The 15,621-nt window shown below is 36.6% G+C and overlaps 1 protein-coding gene across 2 annotated transcripts in view; it reads right to left on the bottom strand.

Annotated features, from left to right (window-relative positions):
- The window catches only part of UBE2W (ubiquitin conjugating enzyme E2 W), a 66,553-nt gene that overhangs the window by 46,774 nt on the left and 4,158 nt on the right, over positions 1-15,621 (bottom strand). For both annotated transcript variants that reach the window (XM_061448282.1, XM_061448283.1), the window contains exon 2: positions 1,559-1,650. In XM_061448282.1, the coding sequence (XP_061304266.1) occupies positions 1,559-1,650 (92 nt within the window). The remainder of the gene's footprint in view (positions 1-1,558; positions 1,651-15,621) is intronic.

Here is a 15,621-nt window from a genome sequence, read left to right as displayed (position 1 = left end):
ATACACATGGCGGACCAACACTCTTCAGTTTTACTGTTCCCTGTGATCCAGAACCTCCACTTCCAAACTTTTAAAATAGTTTCATTTACTAAGTAGAAGATAACTCTGCCTGGACTTTTCTCCTTTTATGGTGAAGGAATCAAGAGAACCCATCTTTCCTGTGTGCTTTACAATTTAGCCATCTCACATTTCTAATCCTTGTGTATTTAAAATAGATGATTGCTTAACATTTCAAATGACCCAGTTACACCATGGGAACCAGTTATTTTATTCAACACCTTTCAAACCCAACCAGCATTGCCACACCAATCTTTACTGCACCAGTTCAAATTGCAACTTAATTAACTCAGAACATGCCACTTGGCACCAAAAACCCTCAAAGAGAAAAAATACAATGTTATTGAGACAGGAAGCCTCTTAAACAGTGACAATTCCAAGATCTAGCATGAAAGTAAATAGAAGTTTTTACTTTCAAGGTATAAAAGTTGTACATAATGTCTCTGGGAACAAACAAACACACAGACTTTTCCCTTTTCCATTCATCTGCTGTAAACTTTCTATTTAAGTGTAAGCTTAAATGTTTAAATTAGTAGAAAACACTTGCAATATGAGACTGAGTCCCTTCTTGTTTTAGTCACATTCATCTGCATGAAGTATCACAAAAATCAGCAGCAGGTAAAAAGCGACAGTGTTTATTTCAGTACACAGAAGGCTCAGAAAAGCCTCATGTAACATGGCCTGAGTGCCACCTCCAAAAAAGCAGGTGTGAAGCACCATCAGTAGTCAGCTCTATGTTATGTTTTTAAGTTGATCCATCAGTCAATAGTACAGAACATGCAGCCTGCCATTCATACTCACATTTACATCTGCTAAGGACTTTTTTAACATTTCTCTAAAATTACACTAAGAAAATTAGTTAAAAGAAAGGTCAACACAGTCTAAATCTTTAGAATTGCAGTCAATTAAAGCAAAAAAAAACAACAAAACATTAATACCTCTGTCCATTTCAATGGATAGAAGACAGAATATTTAACAATGTTATTCTCTGTTCTGCTAATCACAGAAAAAAAAACAGCAGGGAGCAAAGTGCAAACAAATGTTCTTGGATAACTTTGCTCTTTAAGAAGTTTCTTCCATTTGCTTCAGAGAAAAAAAGGTAAGGGAAATTAACAGCTACAAAATGTACTTAACAAAAATAACGTAGACTAAACCATCTATTCCATTATTTCAATAAATCTAGAGGGGTTTCAGAGGTTTGTAGTTATGAGAGATTGTTAAATTATTTTATTCTAAAATATGCAGAAGCTTCTACCAATTGACAATTTGTTAGACACTAAATGCCTAATAAAAAATTAATTAATTCACTATTAAGTTCCTGAGAGTGTCCAGCACATCACTGCAACATACTCATTAAGCAGAACCATGTCTTTCATTCTACTCCCTAGACTAAAAATTCAGAATGTTACTTGAAATAAGTGGTGGAAGTGGCCTGCAGAGAACTTCTCATTACATAGGCTTTTCAGCTTGATAGCAAAAATAAAATAGTGTATATACTTACTGTGTAATTGAATTTTGTACACTCTTTTCATTTAGAGTCATTCCTGGAGGTGGATCATTTTGCAATGCCAATAGTTCTTTTTGTAATCGTTTCTATAAGGAAATTGTATAAATATTTGAAATATTAAATAAAGTTCTACAACAAACATTCACACTAAAGTACATTGCATCAATTACTGAAAGGTAAAAGGAGTCTTACTTGAAAACTTAAATACAAAGTGAAATTGAAACATGAGAAAGAAGGAAGACTCCTTGTCCCAGAAATCAAACTGAAAAGTCACAAACCTTAAACTTACTGTTTCAGTAAAATGCAGCAGCACTCACATCTGCAACACTGCTAAGTGAAGAACTGTGTTGTGTTATGAAACACACAGAGGTATCCAGAATTTTGTCATAATACAAAGATGTCAATCAGAGCTCTACACCTGGCAGCAAACATTTCATAATCCCCTGACAGCATCAGATATACAATTAATTCTCCAAGATTTTAACAGCACAACTCTTCCTCCTCTAAGTAATTTAAGACACTTCTACCTGGCATCTGTGAAAGCCTTTGCCTTGTCCCAAGTCATTCCAGAGGACAGAACACAAAGCTAAAAGAAGACTATGTGACTTGAAGAACACAAACTATATTACAACTTTATAGTAACTTAGAACATATAGAGTGACAGTATTTAGAAATACAAAGAGCTCAGATAATTCCTACCTATTTTGGCATGGATAAATCAGTAACTGCAACCAGCTGCTTCTCTCAGAACTACCAGAACTGTTTCTTACAACCTCTGGAGCAAGGGAAATACAACCTCTGTGAAGTACTGCTATTGGCACTGCTTTCAGTGTGTTTTTTCTACATATAAATAGTTATACAATATATTTTGTCATTTCCAAGCCACATAAGAAAGTTCAAGGCTTTTTCATTTCTTATTCTCCTTTTTCCTGCCAACAATTTTAAGATTTACTGCCTACCAGTCCACTTCCATCATCTTACTATTCAAAATGACCTTACACTCAAGAGGAGTAAAAATACATGGTTTGGGAGTTTAATATCTAATGTTGACTCAACATACAATTTTTTAAAATCAGGTTTATCATGCACTTGTAGCTGCTTCTTACTGATCTTCCAAACAACTTTTCTGGTGCCTAGTAGAACTTAAAAAAAAATGCACAGGGGAAAATAAGGCAGTCACTTGTCAACACAGAAGTGATTCAGGATCTCGTATCTTTGACACAGAACTACTGAATTTATTCAGACACACAACTCCTAAAGAAAAGGTCCTTATACATTCAGTTTACGGTTTGAAATAACCTTCTATTGCTATCAAGCAGTGATGAAAACTTGTTTTGAGCTTCTGTTTTTCAAATCCTTACCCTGACCCCAGACAGACACTTTAAGTCCCTTATTTTTAAGCAATTACATAAACACTCACTCCAAATGTGCAATTTCACCCCAGAATTGCAGGCAATCAGGACAGAAGACCAACAACTGCTATTGGAGATGACACAAACCTTTTTTTTTTGTTCTCTCCAGCCATAATGACCATCTTGGATAACTTCCCTTGAAATTAAAGGTCAAAAGTATAATTTTATAATAAATTCCTAGATTTCTCCTGTCCCCATAATGACAGGAGCTCAAACTGGTTTACAGTTCATGGGGGAAAATGCTATAAGCATTATAAAAGATTTCATAAGTATTATTCTAGCCACCTCAGACAGAAGCAAGTCAAAGTCTTCACACAAAGGTAACTACTTCTACTGGACCAAATGATACACATTTAAGATGTGATACTTTGGGGAATACAAGTTCTTATTTGGGTTTTCTCCAACTGGAATAATAAAATATACTATCCATTTTACAACATTCTACTATTCCATTAACTATGCCATACAAGTTAATCATAACTTACCTAACAACATAGCTGGGTATCTTCAGTCTTTCACCAGACATTTTCAAGATTTCTTCTATCAAGCATCAGCTCAATTACTTCTGTACAGATTAACAAAGACCTGCCTGCAGACCTTTTCCAGAAAATGCTCTAGAGTACTCTACAGCAATTGCAACAAGTTGCAGAGTGCATCCCAGCCTATTAACAAGAATTAATTCCAATACTGAAAAATCGTTTTAATAGAGGGGTTAATGTTTAGAAAAAAAAACACTCTCTGGTCAACGCTTTCCAGTGTCTGACTATTCTCAAGATATAAAATGTTTCTTTGATATCCTACTGGACTATCTCATGTTCCAGTTTGTGTCTGTTACCCCTTGTCTTCCCTCTGTGGCTCCATTTTCCCAGACATCCTCCCATGAGCCTGTTGCAGACATCAGCAAAGTCTTCCCTTTGCCTTCTCTTCTGAAGGTTGAAGAAATACAGTCAGCTTCTTGTACATCATGTAGTACAGCCCTGTACCATCTTGGTGGGTATCTGTTGGACTCACTCCTGCACATTAATATCTTTCTTGTACCAGGGCTTCCTAAAGACAATACTCCAGATGTTGTCTCAAGTGCCAGAGAGAGGGGAAGAACCACTTTCCTTGAGCTGCTGGCTACATGCCTGCACACACAGCCTAGGAAAATTTGGAAGATACTCTCCAAAGATATCATGAAGGAGATTGGTTTTTATTTAACCTCTCCCCCTTACCATGATTTAAAATAATCTGTCCCATGTTGTGTCTCATTGATACACAAAACTGGATTATCAGGAGTCAAATCTAGTTTAATTTAAAAAAAAAAAAAATTGCTCTTAAATGAAGCCCTTGCAGACCAGATTCACAGAGTTTAATTAGGAAATTGAGCTGGTTACCACAGTTATTCAGAAAACATCTCAAATTTAAATGCTACAACTTGAAGTGAATTCCAGTGTTTATCAATATATGTACTAGCTAATCAAAGGGGGTACAAAGAACATTAATTCTCTCAAAGTAACACTAAGTCTAACTACTACTGTACCACCATGCACAAATCCAGAAGCATGCACTCCTAGCTTCAAGATAAGACATTTATGTACTTTTCAAGAAACATGACTCTGATATATCAAGCCCATGCACGTTACATACAAAAGGCATGCTGCAACTGTAAATTTCTTAAATTAAGCATTTGAAAAGGAACAGTTTCATATGGTGAAAAGCCTGCCTTGTATTTGACAGCCATGAATACAGAAGACTTCCTCCAGCACAAAGCACTTGTGTGAGAATTAGCAGCAACTTGCATAGCAGGACAAAGTATAATGGATTAACGCTTTTCAGAAGATTTTAACTATCTTATTTGTAGACGCTTATAAATTTCGGAAGATACCTCATGGAAGTCACCTCTCCATCTTACTAACACAAGCATGGATCAATAATTCTTAAAATATCTTGGCCATTAAAAGCCTTTAACACTTTCCACATCACTATCTCTTGCTTTTATAACTGGAAGAATTTTCTTCACAGTAAGAGATCTAGGCGACTCATATAAATTATGTCAGATTACTTCTCTTATTCTTCATAGACAGAGAATTCTTATACTTATTTCAACTTATTTTTAGCCTTCCCCAGTATCTACTCAACTAAACACATAATTCTTTCAAGCCAATGCAGACTGCCCTCAAAATACCCTCTGGTAAGTCAACTCAGCTTGACAAATGCCCTCTCCCAATCAGAGACACAGTCGAAACTAGAGTTATTTTACTACAACCAAACTACAACTGTGATACCTTGAGATGTGGTCTTTGCGACTAATAAAACAAACAAAAGAGATACAAAGAGTGGTTTATACCACATTTTTCTTCTATACTTATTCAAATGTCTCACTAACACAAATAAAAGATACTTGCCCAGTCAGAATACAGCTCCTGCTTCTCTTTTACAATAGTTACCACACAGTAAGAGGAGTAAATCACATCAGTTCAGTGTGATTCTTCTTCCAAAACCTATTTTGGTTACTTTTTATCTAGAAACTCACAAGTTAATTGTCTATTTATTCATATAGGTATCAGAAACTATTTGGTTCAGTGATCTGCAGAAGCCAACCTGTCACATGACAGTAGAAAAATAAAAATAGCATTTATCACCTGGAAACTCACTCAAAATAACATCAAAAAAAAAGCCCTCAGATTCAGATACTTAAACACAACGGGAAAAAAAAAAATAAAATCAACCCAGACAGAAAGATCCTAGTGACTGACACAGTATCCAATGTCTAAAAGATACTGAATCTGTCACAGAATGATTTGGCTTGGAAGGGACCGTGGACATTATCTAGGTCCAACCCCCCTGCCATGGGCAAGGACACCTTCCACTAAACGAGGTTGCTCAAAGCCCAAGCAACCTGGCCTTGAACGCTGCCAGTGATGCTTCCTTAAGTATCAAGGTAATTAAATACCTTAATGTCTCCTTAAATACCCAAAGTGCTGTACCTCCTCATGTAACTTATACATCCACATTCAGGTTATACTAAACAACATTCAGCAAACATTCAGAAGTAAAACTTTATTTATTCTTAAAAGTGTATATAATTAGGAAAAAAAAATCAAATTGTCAATTGTTCCTAAATAACCCAATTTAAATTCATTCCCGTAAGTTCCTACTATCTCTCCCAATTCCAGGCATCAAAGGAAGCTGTTCCTATTTATTAATTCTTCTAAAGTGTACACCTACAGACTCTTTACTTACTCTTCATATTCCTGGTGAGATCTTCATCCAGCTCAACTACCTTTGCCTTCAGTGGCTCTTCCTGCAACATCTTCCTCTTCCTTTTACTTGTGGTTAAGATTTCAGTACTGGGTTAGCATCCTTCACTTAAAGAAATTTCAGCCTTCCTTCATCTCCTTGAGCTCCTCAGTTTATTTCACTTTCTTTAGATTACAGAAGTTTATTTACGTACCCTATTTCCAGAACCATTTTGTTTATTCTTTTGCTCAGTTTAAAACAAACCAGCAGGACCAATGTAATTCTAGTTTTAATATAAGATGATTTAAAATATAACTATTTAACCAGATCATCTTGATTTTCTGAACTTGGGTGGGGGGGAGCATGGAGCTATGTAGAACCAGTCAGCTACACCAGCCAGGAAAAATCTACATTATTAGCCACAGTGGCATTTGTCTCCTATTTCCACTAAGGTACCTGATGACTAGTGTCACAATACATTTTCAAGAACAAGCTATCTAAAGGCACTCCCAAGACCTTTGCTCACATTTCAGCCAGACAGTGAAAGACTACTATAAATTCAGAAACCTAGTATAGAAAAAAGGCAAAACAAAGTGGTTTTGACTCAAGTGATCTTTTTTCAAACACACATTACTGGCTATCTATAGCACTGTTATGATTAGTACTAACCTGCAAATGTTCCCTTCATTTCTATCTTCCTAGTACAATGCGTGTTTTGCAGTAGTACTGTTCCAGCTGTCAGTGCTTTCCTCCTACCCCTGCCATACTTCTATTTTTGCTGCAATTTCCAGATTCATACCCTGCAACAGTAGTTCATGTCACTTTGTTTTCTTGCTCAGGCTGCTATTGCTATTTATATACATTTAAGCTCTGTCCTTTTTATTTGGCATGATTTGTTGTTCATTTAACTGCGTCATGTATTTTCTGCTTTTCTATTCACAGTCTCATCCCTTCATCTTTCTAGTGATTTATAAAAACTTCTCTTAGTGCTTTTCATAGAATCATAGAATAGTTAGGGTTGGAAAGGACCTTAAGATCATCAAGTTCCAACTCTCCTGCCATGGGCAGGGACACCTCACACTAAACCATGCCTCCCAAGGCTCTGTCCAACCTGGCCTTGAACATCACCAGGGATGGAGCATTCACAGCTTCCTTGGGCAATCTATTCCAGTGCCTCACCATCCTTACAGTAAAGAACTTCCTTATATCCAATCTAAACTTCCCCTAAGTTTTAACCTGTTACCACTTGTCCTATCTCTACAGTTTCTAATGAATAGTCCATCCCCAGCATCCTCATAGGCCCCCCTTCAGATACCGGAAGGCTGCTATGAGGTCTCCACGCAGCCTTCTCTTCTCCAGGCTGAACAGCCCCATCTTTCTCAGCCTGTCTTCATACGGGAGGTGCTACAGTGCCCCGATCAACCTTGTGGCCCTCCTCTGGACTTGTTCCAACAGTTCCATGTCCTTTTTTTTGTTGAGGACACCAGAACTGCACACACTACTACAAGTGAGGTCAATGAAATCTGGTAATTTAAAACAGCGAACAACGGGTAGATTTCACTCTTACACGCTTGTTCCTTCCTTTCATACTGAGCTTCAGCAGTCAGTTTTCTGTTCTGTACAAAGTCTTCAAGTTACAAATAGCTCCTCCTGTAGTGATACTGCCTTTTACTATTATTCCTATTTATTTTTTTCCATATTGAGAAAGCTTGCCACTGTAAATTTGCATTTTCTTCTGGAAACCTTTATCTCTTCAACACTATTTATAACCAGGAGTCTTTTATTTACATATCTCCAGCCCATGTTGCGACATGGACATCTGAAGTCAATACCATTATTGGTTTTGCTTTTTTTTTTACCACAAATCGAGAATACCTTTCTTTTCATTACATACTCAAGTTGCTTTCAGCCTCTTAGCCAGCCCCTTTAAACCAATATATAAGCTAGTGCAGCTACTCACTCCCACAACAGCCTCCAAACAGATGTTTTCTATACGCTGATACGCTCTTGGGAGCTGTTCTTTTCACATCACAAGACCATCTTTCCAACATTTCTGCTAACCCATCATAAGATTTTATACAGAAGCTCCCTTCCTGCTTGTCCACTTTCTATTTAGAGAGACTGCAAAAGAAAACACAGACTGCAGTGATGGAGTTATTTATGTAAAGGGGGATAAATGAAGGATGCACAGGCAATCTTAACTTGAAACATCAATTCACTATCTAGACAGAAACAGAACGCCAGAGTAGGAAGATCAGAAACCCAAGACTGGGTAGCACCACAGTCCTTCAACTAAAGAAATAACCAGCTGAAAAAGGCAATGAGTAGTAACATAACCAGTAGTTTACACAAGTATTTTCAAAAAGGTGAAAGTCTCTGAAACACAGATTACTTGACTTACCTGCCTCTACAGGAAACGTTGACTCAAGGATGAAATCAAAGAACACAGCTTAACACTGATGCAAACATCCGTTCCAAAAGAGAGTTTATGCCAGTAGTTGAGACATGACTGACACAGCAATGGCTTGTATTTTGTTGCTTATTCTGTCAAACTGCATTTGTGCGAGCCCTTTGGTTATCCTCCACAGATTTTCTAAACTGCCCAGCTCATAAGACTTCTCCAAGCATATGGAGCAAAAAGCAAAAACATTAACTGGTGCCAAAGGAGTAAAATTCCTGCTGCTCCCCAGACAGCTCACAACAATCTCTAACATTTCAATCCTGACAGCCAACACTCAATGTCTGTCATGGTTCCAGTTAAATGTATCTCTGAAGCCAGTATCTTCTAGCACCTTTACTAAGCAAAAATACATACTTCTTCTCAAAACTGACACACATCTTACTTGGACACCTGTGGAAGTGGTGTGGTAACGAGTTCTCAAATACCATCACGGAATTCTCACTTGTGTTGATTCCTGGTGAATCCCATAAAGAAGCAGAAAGCAGGGCAGAAGCATACAAAAAGATGCAGTATGTGAAAAGGGGAAGAGGATAGCAATTTAGGACAGGAGGAGGTTTGAAAGTCAGCAACATAAGTATTTCAGAAAGCATCTTCTATAATCAGATAGTTGAGCTGCTGTGCACCACTGAGTTACATGTTATATATCACATAAATGCTTTCTAACAAATACAGAATTATTTCACTGGTCTCTTTGTCCCTGTCAAGTAACTCAAAAGGCAATAACCCATATTCCTAAAGCATATATGGCAATATTACCATCACATTCTCCAAAACCAGGGATCATTTTCCGATTCTACCAAAACCAAGTATCATACCCATGGTCAGACAGATAGACAGACTTTAACCACAATCCCCCACAGTGCAATGGCGCAGATCAAAGATATTTTCCTCCCCTGCAATGAAAACTTATCAGGTCCTTGTAGGCAATTTTTACATGCCTTTCTTAATGCCTTTAAAAAGGAGTATCACAATATCAGGTGTCTATTTCCAGTTCTAAGCCCACTGCCAAACTCTTACATCAGCTTTGCCACTCCCTAGGAAAACTAGGGCCCACAGAGTTAAAGTTTAACAAAGTTATATGCAAACAAAAATGTCTACAGTGAAAAAGCAAGGCACCCTTAGTTATAAGAGTCACTACCAAGTATGCATTATGTACATATAGCTGAGGGCAACTAAGACAGTCAATGAATATTGTTTCAATTAATGCGCTATGCTTCATAACTGCAGCAGGCAAAGCATGCATACACTGTTAACACTGGCACTGTTGATTAGCAGTTAAAATATCAACACCATAATCCAATCAAGTTTGACCATGCGCCCATACTCCTGACTTACTATCACCTCAGAGCTGAAACTATGAACTTTATGAAGGTAAATTATATAAAGAAAATAAAATTCAGGAAAGATCAATGAGTATATTCAACTGTGATATCTTTGCAATTCTTGAATATTCCACTTTCTGTAGTTTCAAGACATTCTGCACAAAATGCACAGGGTTTTAAATGAGTAATATCTTAAATGGGTAAAATAAACAATACACCATCTTAGTCAAATATTTTACCTATGATGAACAACCCTTAATATCGACTTGAAAGTCTTATTTTAGAGACATTTCTTTTTAGAAAGAAAGGAAGGAAGAAATGCTGAGCTGATTAAACCACCAGGAGATTCAATACATGGCAGGATATATTAAGAGCAGTGGTATGAGTCTGTCAGAAAACTGCTGGGGAAAAAGCAATTTTTTTCTAACAGTAGAGCAGAAACCTACCAGTAGAGCAAAACGTCAAAAATGGGCAAACAGCTTCGAAAATGGGCAACAGCTTTCCTTCATTTCTGTCGGAGGAGATGTTCCACCACCACACCTTTTACCACAAAAACAAGCTGTGATGGGTGATTAAGCTGGAATGCAGTGGCCTTTTCACCTGGAGTGGCAGGGACTTTCACTAGCACTGCTCAGTTAGGTAGTATCAGGGGATATAAGAAAGACGGAATAGCAACTTCACAGACTAGAAAGCATGGGTGCCCAAAACATCTGAACGTGAATTCTGTTAGAATCCTTCTATTTCCATACACTTTTAATTCCTTTCTCTTTGTTGCTGTGATGTAAGAAAGGAGTAGCCTTCCAAGGCCAAGCCTTCTTAGACACTGTAAAGTCAAATCTTATCTGGTTTGGATATCAAAGAGGAAGAAAAACTAACTCATATATAGTTAAAAATTAAAAATTAATCCCACAGGGATTGATTCTTCTATTCTATGCTGGTAAAGCAGCTGCACCCCAGGGACACCTAACAATATTTCTTCTGTAATTACCAATGATTCCCTTCCACACCCAAAGATATAAATGTAGCCAACAAACTCTGTTAGCACAAAAACCAGTCAGTACTAGGAAGCAGTCATGGCAAATAATTTACATTTCACTTATGAGCTATAGGCTGTCACCTCCTTGCCCAGTCAAGTCCCAAAATATTTCACAAAAAAACATCTTTTCTGTTTTGAATAAGTTTCTGCATGCAAGAGACAAACGGGAACCTTGTACCCGAACAAGAGGAGCTGTTAGCAGGCTGTAACACTACTGTTGTTACAACACCACCAAGCTGATTCATAAGCAAAGCTGTTGCTAGCCTGCCAGTACAACCTACTAGCCTGAGAGTAAGACCACGACCAACTCTATTTTCAGTATTTTGGTTCTTCCATTCACACATTTCTACTGAAAAGAATCTCAAATCCAGAATATAAAGTCCTAAACACTGAGTAATACTCCTGTTTTTCAAACACAACTCGTCTACAGAAAAAATGTTTTAAGCAGTTTGAGTATTGCTGAAATTTACTGCATGCTACTCTCTAACCTTGCCTTTAAATACCAAAAAGCTCTCAAAATGAAGAGAAACAAGATTAAAAATGGTGACATTTTAAGAAAAAAAGCCACTCAAGAAAATCTAAAGAGATGAAAAGTCCCAACAAATTAAAAAATCATTTGTTTCCTAATGAATCGGGTCACTCAAGAAAGCCCCTGCAGAGCGTATCCTACAGCTCAGGAGAAATAATCTGGCCCAAACTCCCAAGCAATGCACATACTTGATTATTATACTCCTGTGTGAATTTTTCCTAATCAAAGTTCTTCCAGTAACTTTTAATCAAGGCCCAGAGGAGGAAAAAAAGAGAATTGTCTGGATGTGCCCAATTAAAGTTTCAGCAGGACACACAACAACACAGCTTCACAAAATACTCTGTCCAAAAAAAAAAAATAATGCCAGGATTTGAAGAATTGTTTTTCGGTTTTATCTATTTTTGGCTGAATATCAGGTTTTCAATCTGTACTGAGAATGCAGAAGCAGATTAGTCTCCTCCTCCTCCTCATTCCTAATAAAACATGTTAACATCTGGCAACCCAGTTCTAATGTCATTTTCCCAGACCAATCCATACTTCAAGTTCTGAATGACAGGCATTTTGTACATTTTGCTCTTTATAAAAGAGCCAAAAGGCAACACATAAATCTTTTAACTAGCTACTTACAAATAAGTTTCTACCACTAATCCATTGTTCTTCTGGGCATTTAAAAATTTCACTAGGTTAGGCATTGGAGGGAAAGGATTGTTGATTTCTCGCTTCACTAACAGAATATTAACTTCACATGCTCCAAAATATTCTACAATATTTGACTGGAAGCAACACAGTCCTCTTCTAAACAGAGTGGTATGTTTAACAAACTCACTAAGAGGTAAGATCAACTTGAAATCAGAACTACAGTATAATTAAAGATAAATCAAGAACCACACACAAACAAAACACTTTCAGAAAAGCTTCTTGCCAGATAATCCAATTTTTTTAGCATGAACTTGTCATTTTAAAGCAAATTTAAGTGAAATCCACTAATAAAAAAAAAGACTGCCAAGCTAGTCATTTGCTTTATAAATGGAGACTTCAAATGTACCAACACCAAGCACAAACCTCACACAGTATTAAGAAATCAAACACAAATTATCTTTAAATGACAAGAGTCTGGCACTATTTTAACTGCTTCAGCTAAAGAAACGCATTTAAGACAATAGCATGGGCTAGCACAATGAGGGCAACCAAATATTTACCTTGGAATTTCTCACCCTTTTAGAAGTCATTCGAAAGACTGATAACCAAGATAAAACGCTACATTCTGACAAAAAGCCTTTAGGAAAGAAAAGGGGCAAAATGTTGGAAGACGCAAACTATAATAAGATTTAAATCATCATCAAATCTGTATCCCTAAATATGACAGGGAGAGAATTCCTAACTTAGGAAAATTCAATCCATTCAGCTTCCTTGTTCCTTCTCACTAGTAGCCACCAATTTCTAATCAAAAAGAAATACATAAATCTACGTGAACAAGTAAAATTAAATTCTATTAAGCATTTTATTCCAGCAGACTTTTAGAGACAATATTTGCTATACTCTAGTAAACATCTATTGACATATATACAGGATTGTCTTCCTGGGGCTGATCCAAGCAGTATTTCTAATTAAGCTGAATACAAAAGGATGAACAACTTTGTATTTGTAATCACTCAAGAAGAAACAATTATTTTTTAATACTGTGTATGAAAGGATGAATAGCTAGTAGCACCAATCAGAGCATTAATTATAAAAAAAGATGTCTTACAATTCATGCTCTACCATCATTAACTTCTGTCCTTTAACACATTAATACTGCTCCCAGGAAAGCAAATGATGGGGTTCTCTCCCTTCTTGCTCTGCCACCCTGGACTGATACCTGTTTTTCATTCTAGTGATTAAGGTGACCTCAGAGGAAAAACAAAAACAAAGAAAAAAATACTGCAAAGGCTGGCAGACTCCAGAATACCTTCTGAAAGCCCTCAACTATCAAAAGCAGGCAGAAGACACATTATATGACCTTCATTCTATCACAAAAGGTTCTTACTGGCTCTTTTTACTTAACCTATTTTATTTCCTTTTTTTTTAATAAATGAAGCTATGCAGGATTCAATGAATGGGTAATATTAGCTGTTCTTCCCTTCAAAAGACAAAACCTCTTCAAAACAATGCAAGATGCACAAAACTTCTGGCTCCAAGTACTGAGCAAGAGACCTTTGCTGTCCTCTGCCCCAGTGGAAACTTCAGACTGCAAGCTGCTCGAAAGCTTGTCTCTTAGTTGTAAAACAAGGCTACATAAGAGACATGGTGATAATACTGAACACATTTGTATTTGTTGACCACAGCTATAACCACGGCCAAGTTCAATAGAAGTTGCGCATTCTCTCTTTCATTTTAATAGGGGTAATTTAACCACACAATCTGTGGGAGTATTCACCAGGTAAATTATACCTGCATAATTTATAGTGAAGATCCTTTAGTCTGAAAGCCTTAGCTCAGTAGAATTTGAGCAAACAATTAAAGAAAGTGCTTGATCACAGAGTTTCACACATTGTTTGAGCTAAGCTGCTTTAGCTTATTAATTACAAACTCGCAGAACTTTCCAAGGGAGCAGCTTAACAAGACAACATTCCCTGGCTTTTGCAAATCTATTGTTTTGTCTTCTCCCCTTCTCAGAGCTCAAATAGCTAGGCCTAAGAGCAAATACAAGCACACCACTAAACAATCAGATGGAATAACTATTCTTTACAATAAATAACCATACTTTTATTTTCTTGATTTAAACCATAGATGTATTCATAAGGTACCAACATACAATGTGACAGCTTGAAAGCATTCATGGTTTTCTGTATTTTAGCTATATAGTTGGTCTTTTTGGAAGAAAGGTTGGTGATAACACTCAGGGACACTGGTTTCAGTAAATTTGCCTACCACTTCTTCCTTTTTCAGAAGTGAATTCTTCCATTCCACCACAAAAATTGTGCAGTTGCTGCACAGCAAAGTGTTTCCCAAAATTCTATTTATGTAAGCAGATGAAAAAAAAAAAAAAGCAAGAGAGACTTCTTAGGGCCTAAAGCCATAACTTTTATTTCTCTTTACTGACTTAAAGACTTTTCAATTTTAAATTTCACCTGATATTCAATTGATTTAAAGTTTATTTAAAAAAAAACAAAGAAAACCAAGACTGAACTACCTCATCTTGGTTAAATACTCATATATTTTGCATTTATATTCTTTTACTCTAGCTTGGCTACATGCCAAAGCTAATATGCAACACATCAGTATAGACTGATAACTGAAGGTTACATAAAGGACTAACAAATTCTTAGTGGACAAAAGAAGTGTATCTTACTCTCCACCCATTCTGGTCTCAATTACGGACTTGCATTTTCAAAAATTTCTGTAAAAAATTACTGAAATTTTTATCTTCAACACTTTTTTACCAGTGGCACCACTACATACTTCAAGACGTTACCACCAATAACACACTGTGTCCATGTCCCAGAATTTATTATATAGTTACAGTAACCACTAATTTTCTTTTTATTTCTCAAATATTTTGTTTGAACAACACAAATAGCATCCCATACTGTGACATTTCACAGTACAGAACAAATGCATCATCACTGAAGTTTCAGTTGACTGAAAGCTTCCCTTGATTAAGGCTGGGTTTGTCTGGTATTTTTTGGAAAATATATTAAAAATAGTTTAGAACTTTTTCCTGGACAAAGCTGCCAAATTAAATAAAGAAAAAAATTATTCCCAAATTATTAAATAAAAAAGCTGACAATATTGAAGATAAAGCAATAAGTAACTGTTCTGAGAACAGCTGGAAACATAGAACTTCCACTAAGACTAGGACAGGTAAAAATAGACCCAAGAGCAGATAAAGAATAGAACCAGGTAAGTTTACCCAAAAGCATATATAATTTTTCTTGACATGTCAGTGGGCTGAATGCATTTTCCCCATCCCCTACCCCACTGGGTGAAAATTGTGGGAACCTTTTCCATTGCTACTGACTTGTGTTTTGTGATAAAAGGTCCTGGTGATCTCAAACTGTAACATGAATTCTGCATTGTCACCTAGAACAATTAT

This window comes from Pezoporus flaviventris, unplaced genomic scaffold (assembly GCF_033815535.1).
Source record: "Pezoporus flaviventris isolate CSIRO_AGI_PZ_B2104156 unplaced genomic scaffold, CSIRO_AGI_Pfla_v1 ptg000007l, whole genome shotgun sequence".
Lineage (NCBI taxonomy): Eukaryota > Metazoa > Chordata > Aves > Psittaciformes > Psittacidae > Pezoporus > Pezoporus flaviventris.
Note: the sequence above shows the minus strand (reverse complement) of the source record. Positions and strands in the feature narration are given on the sequence as shown.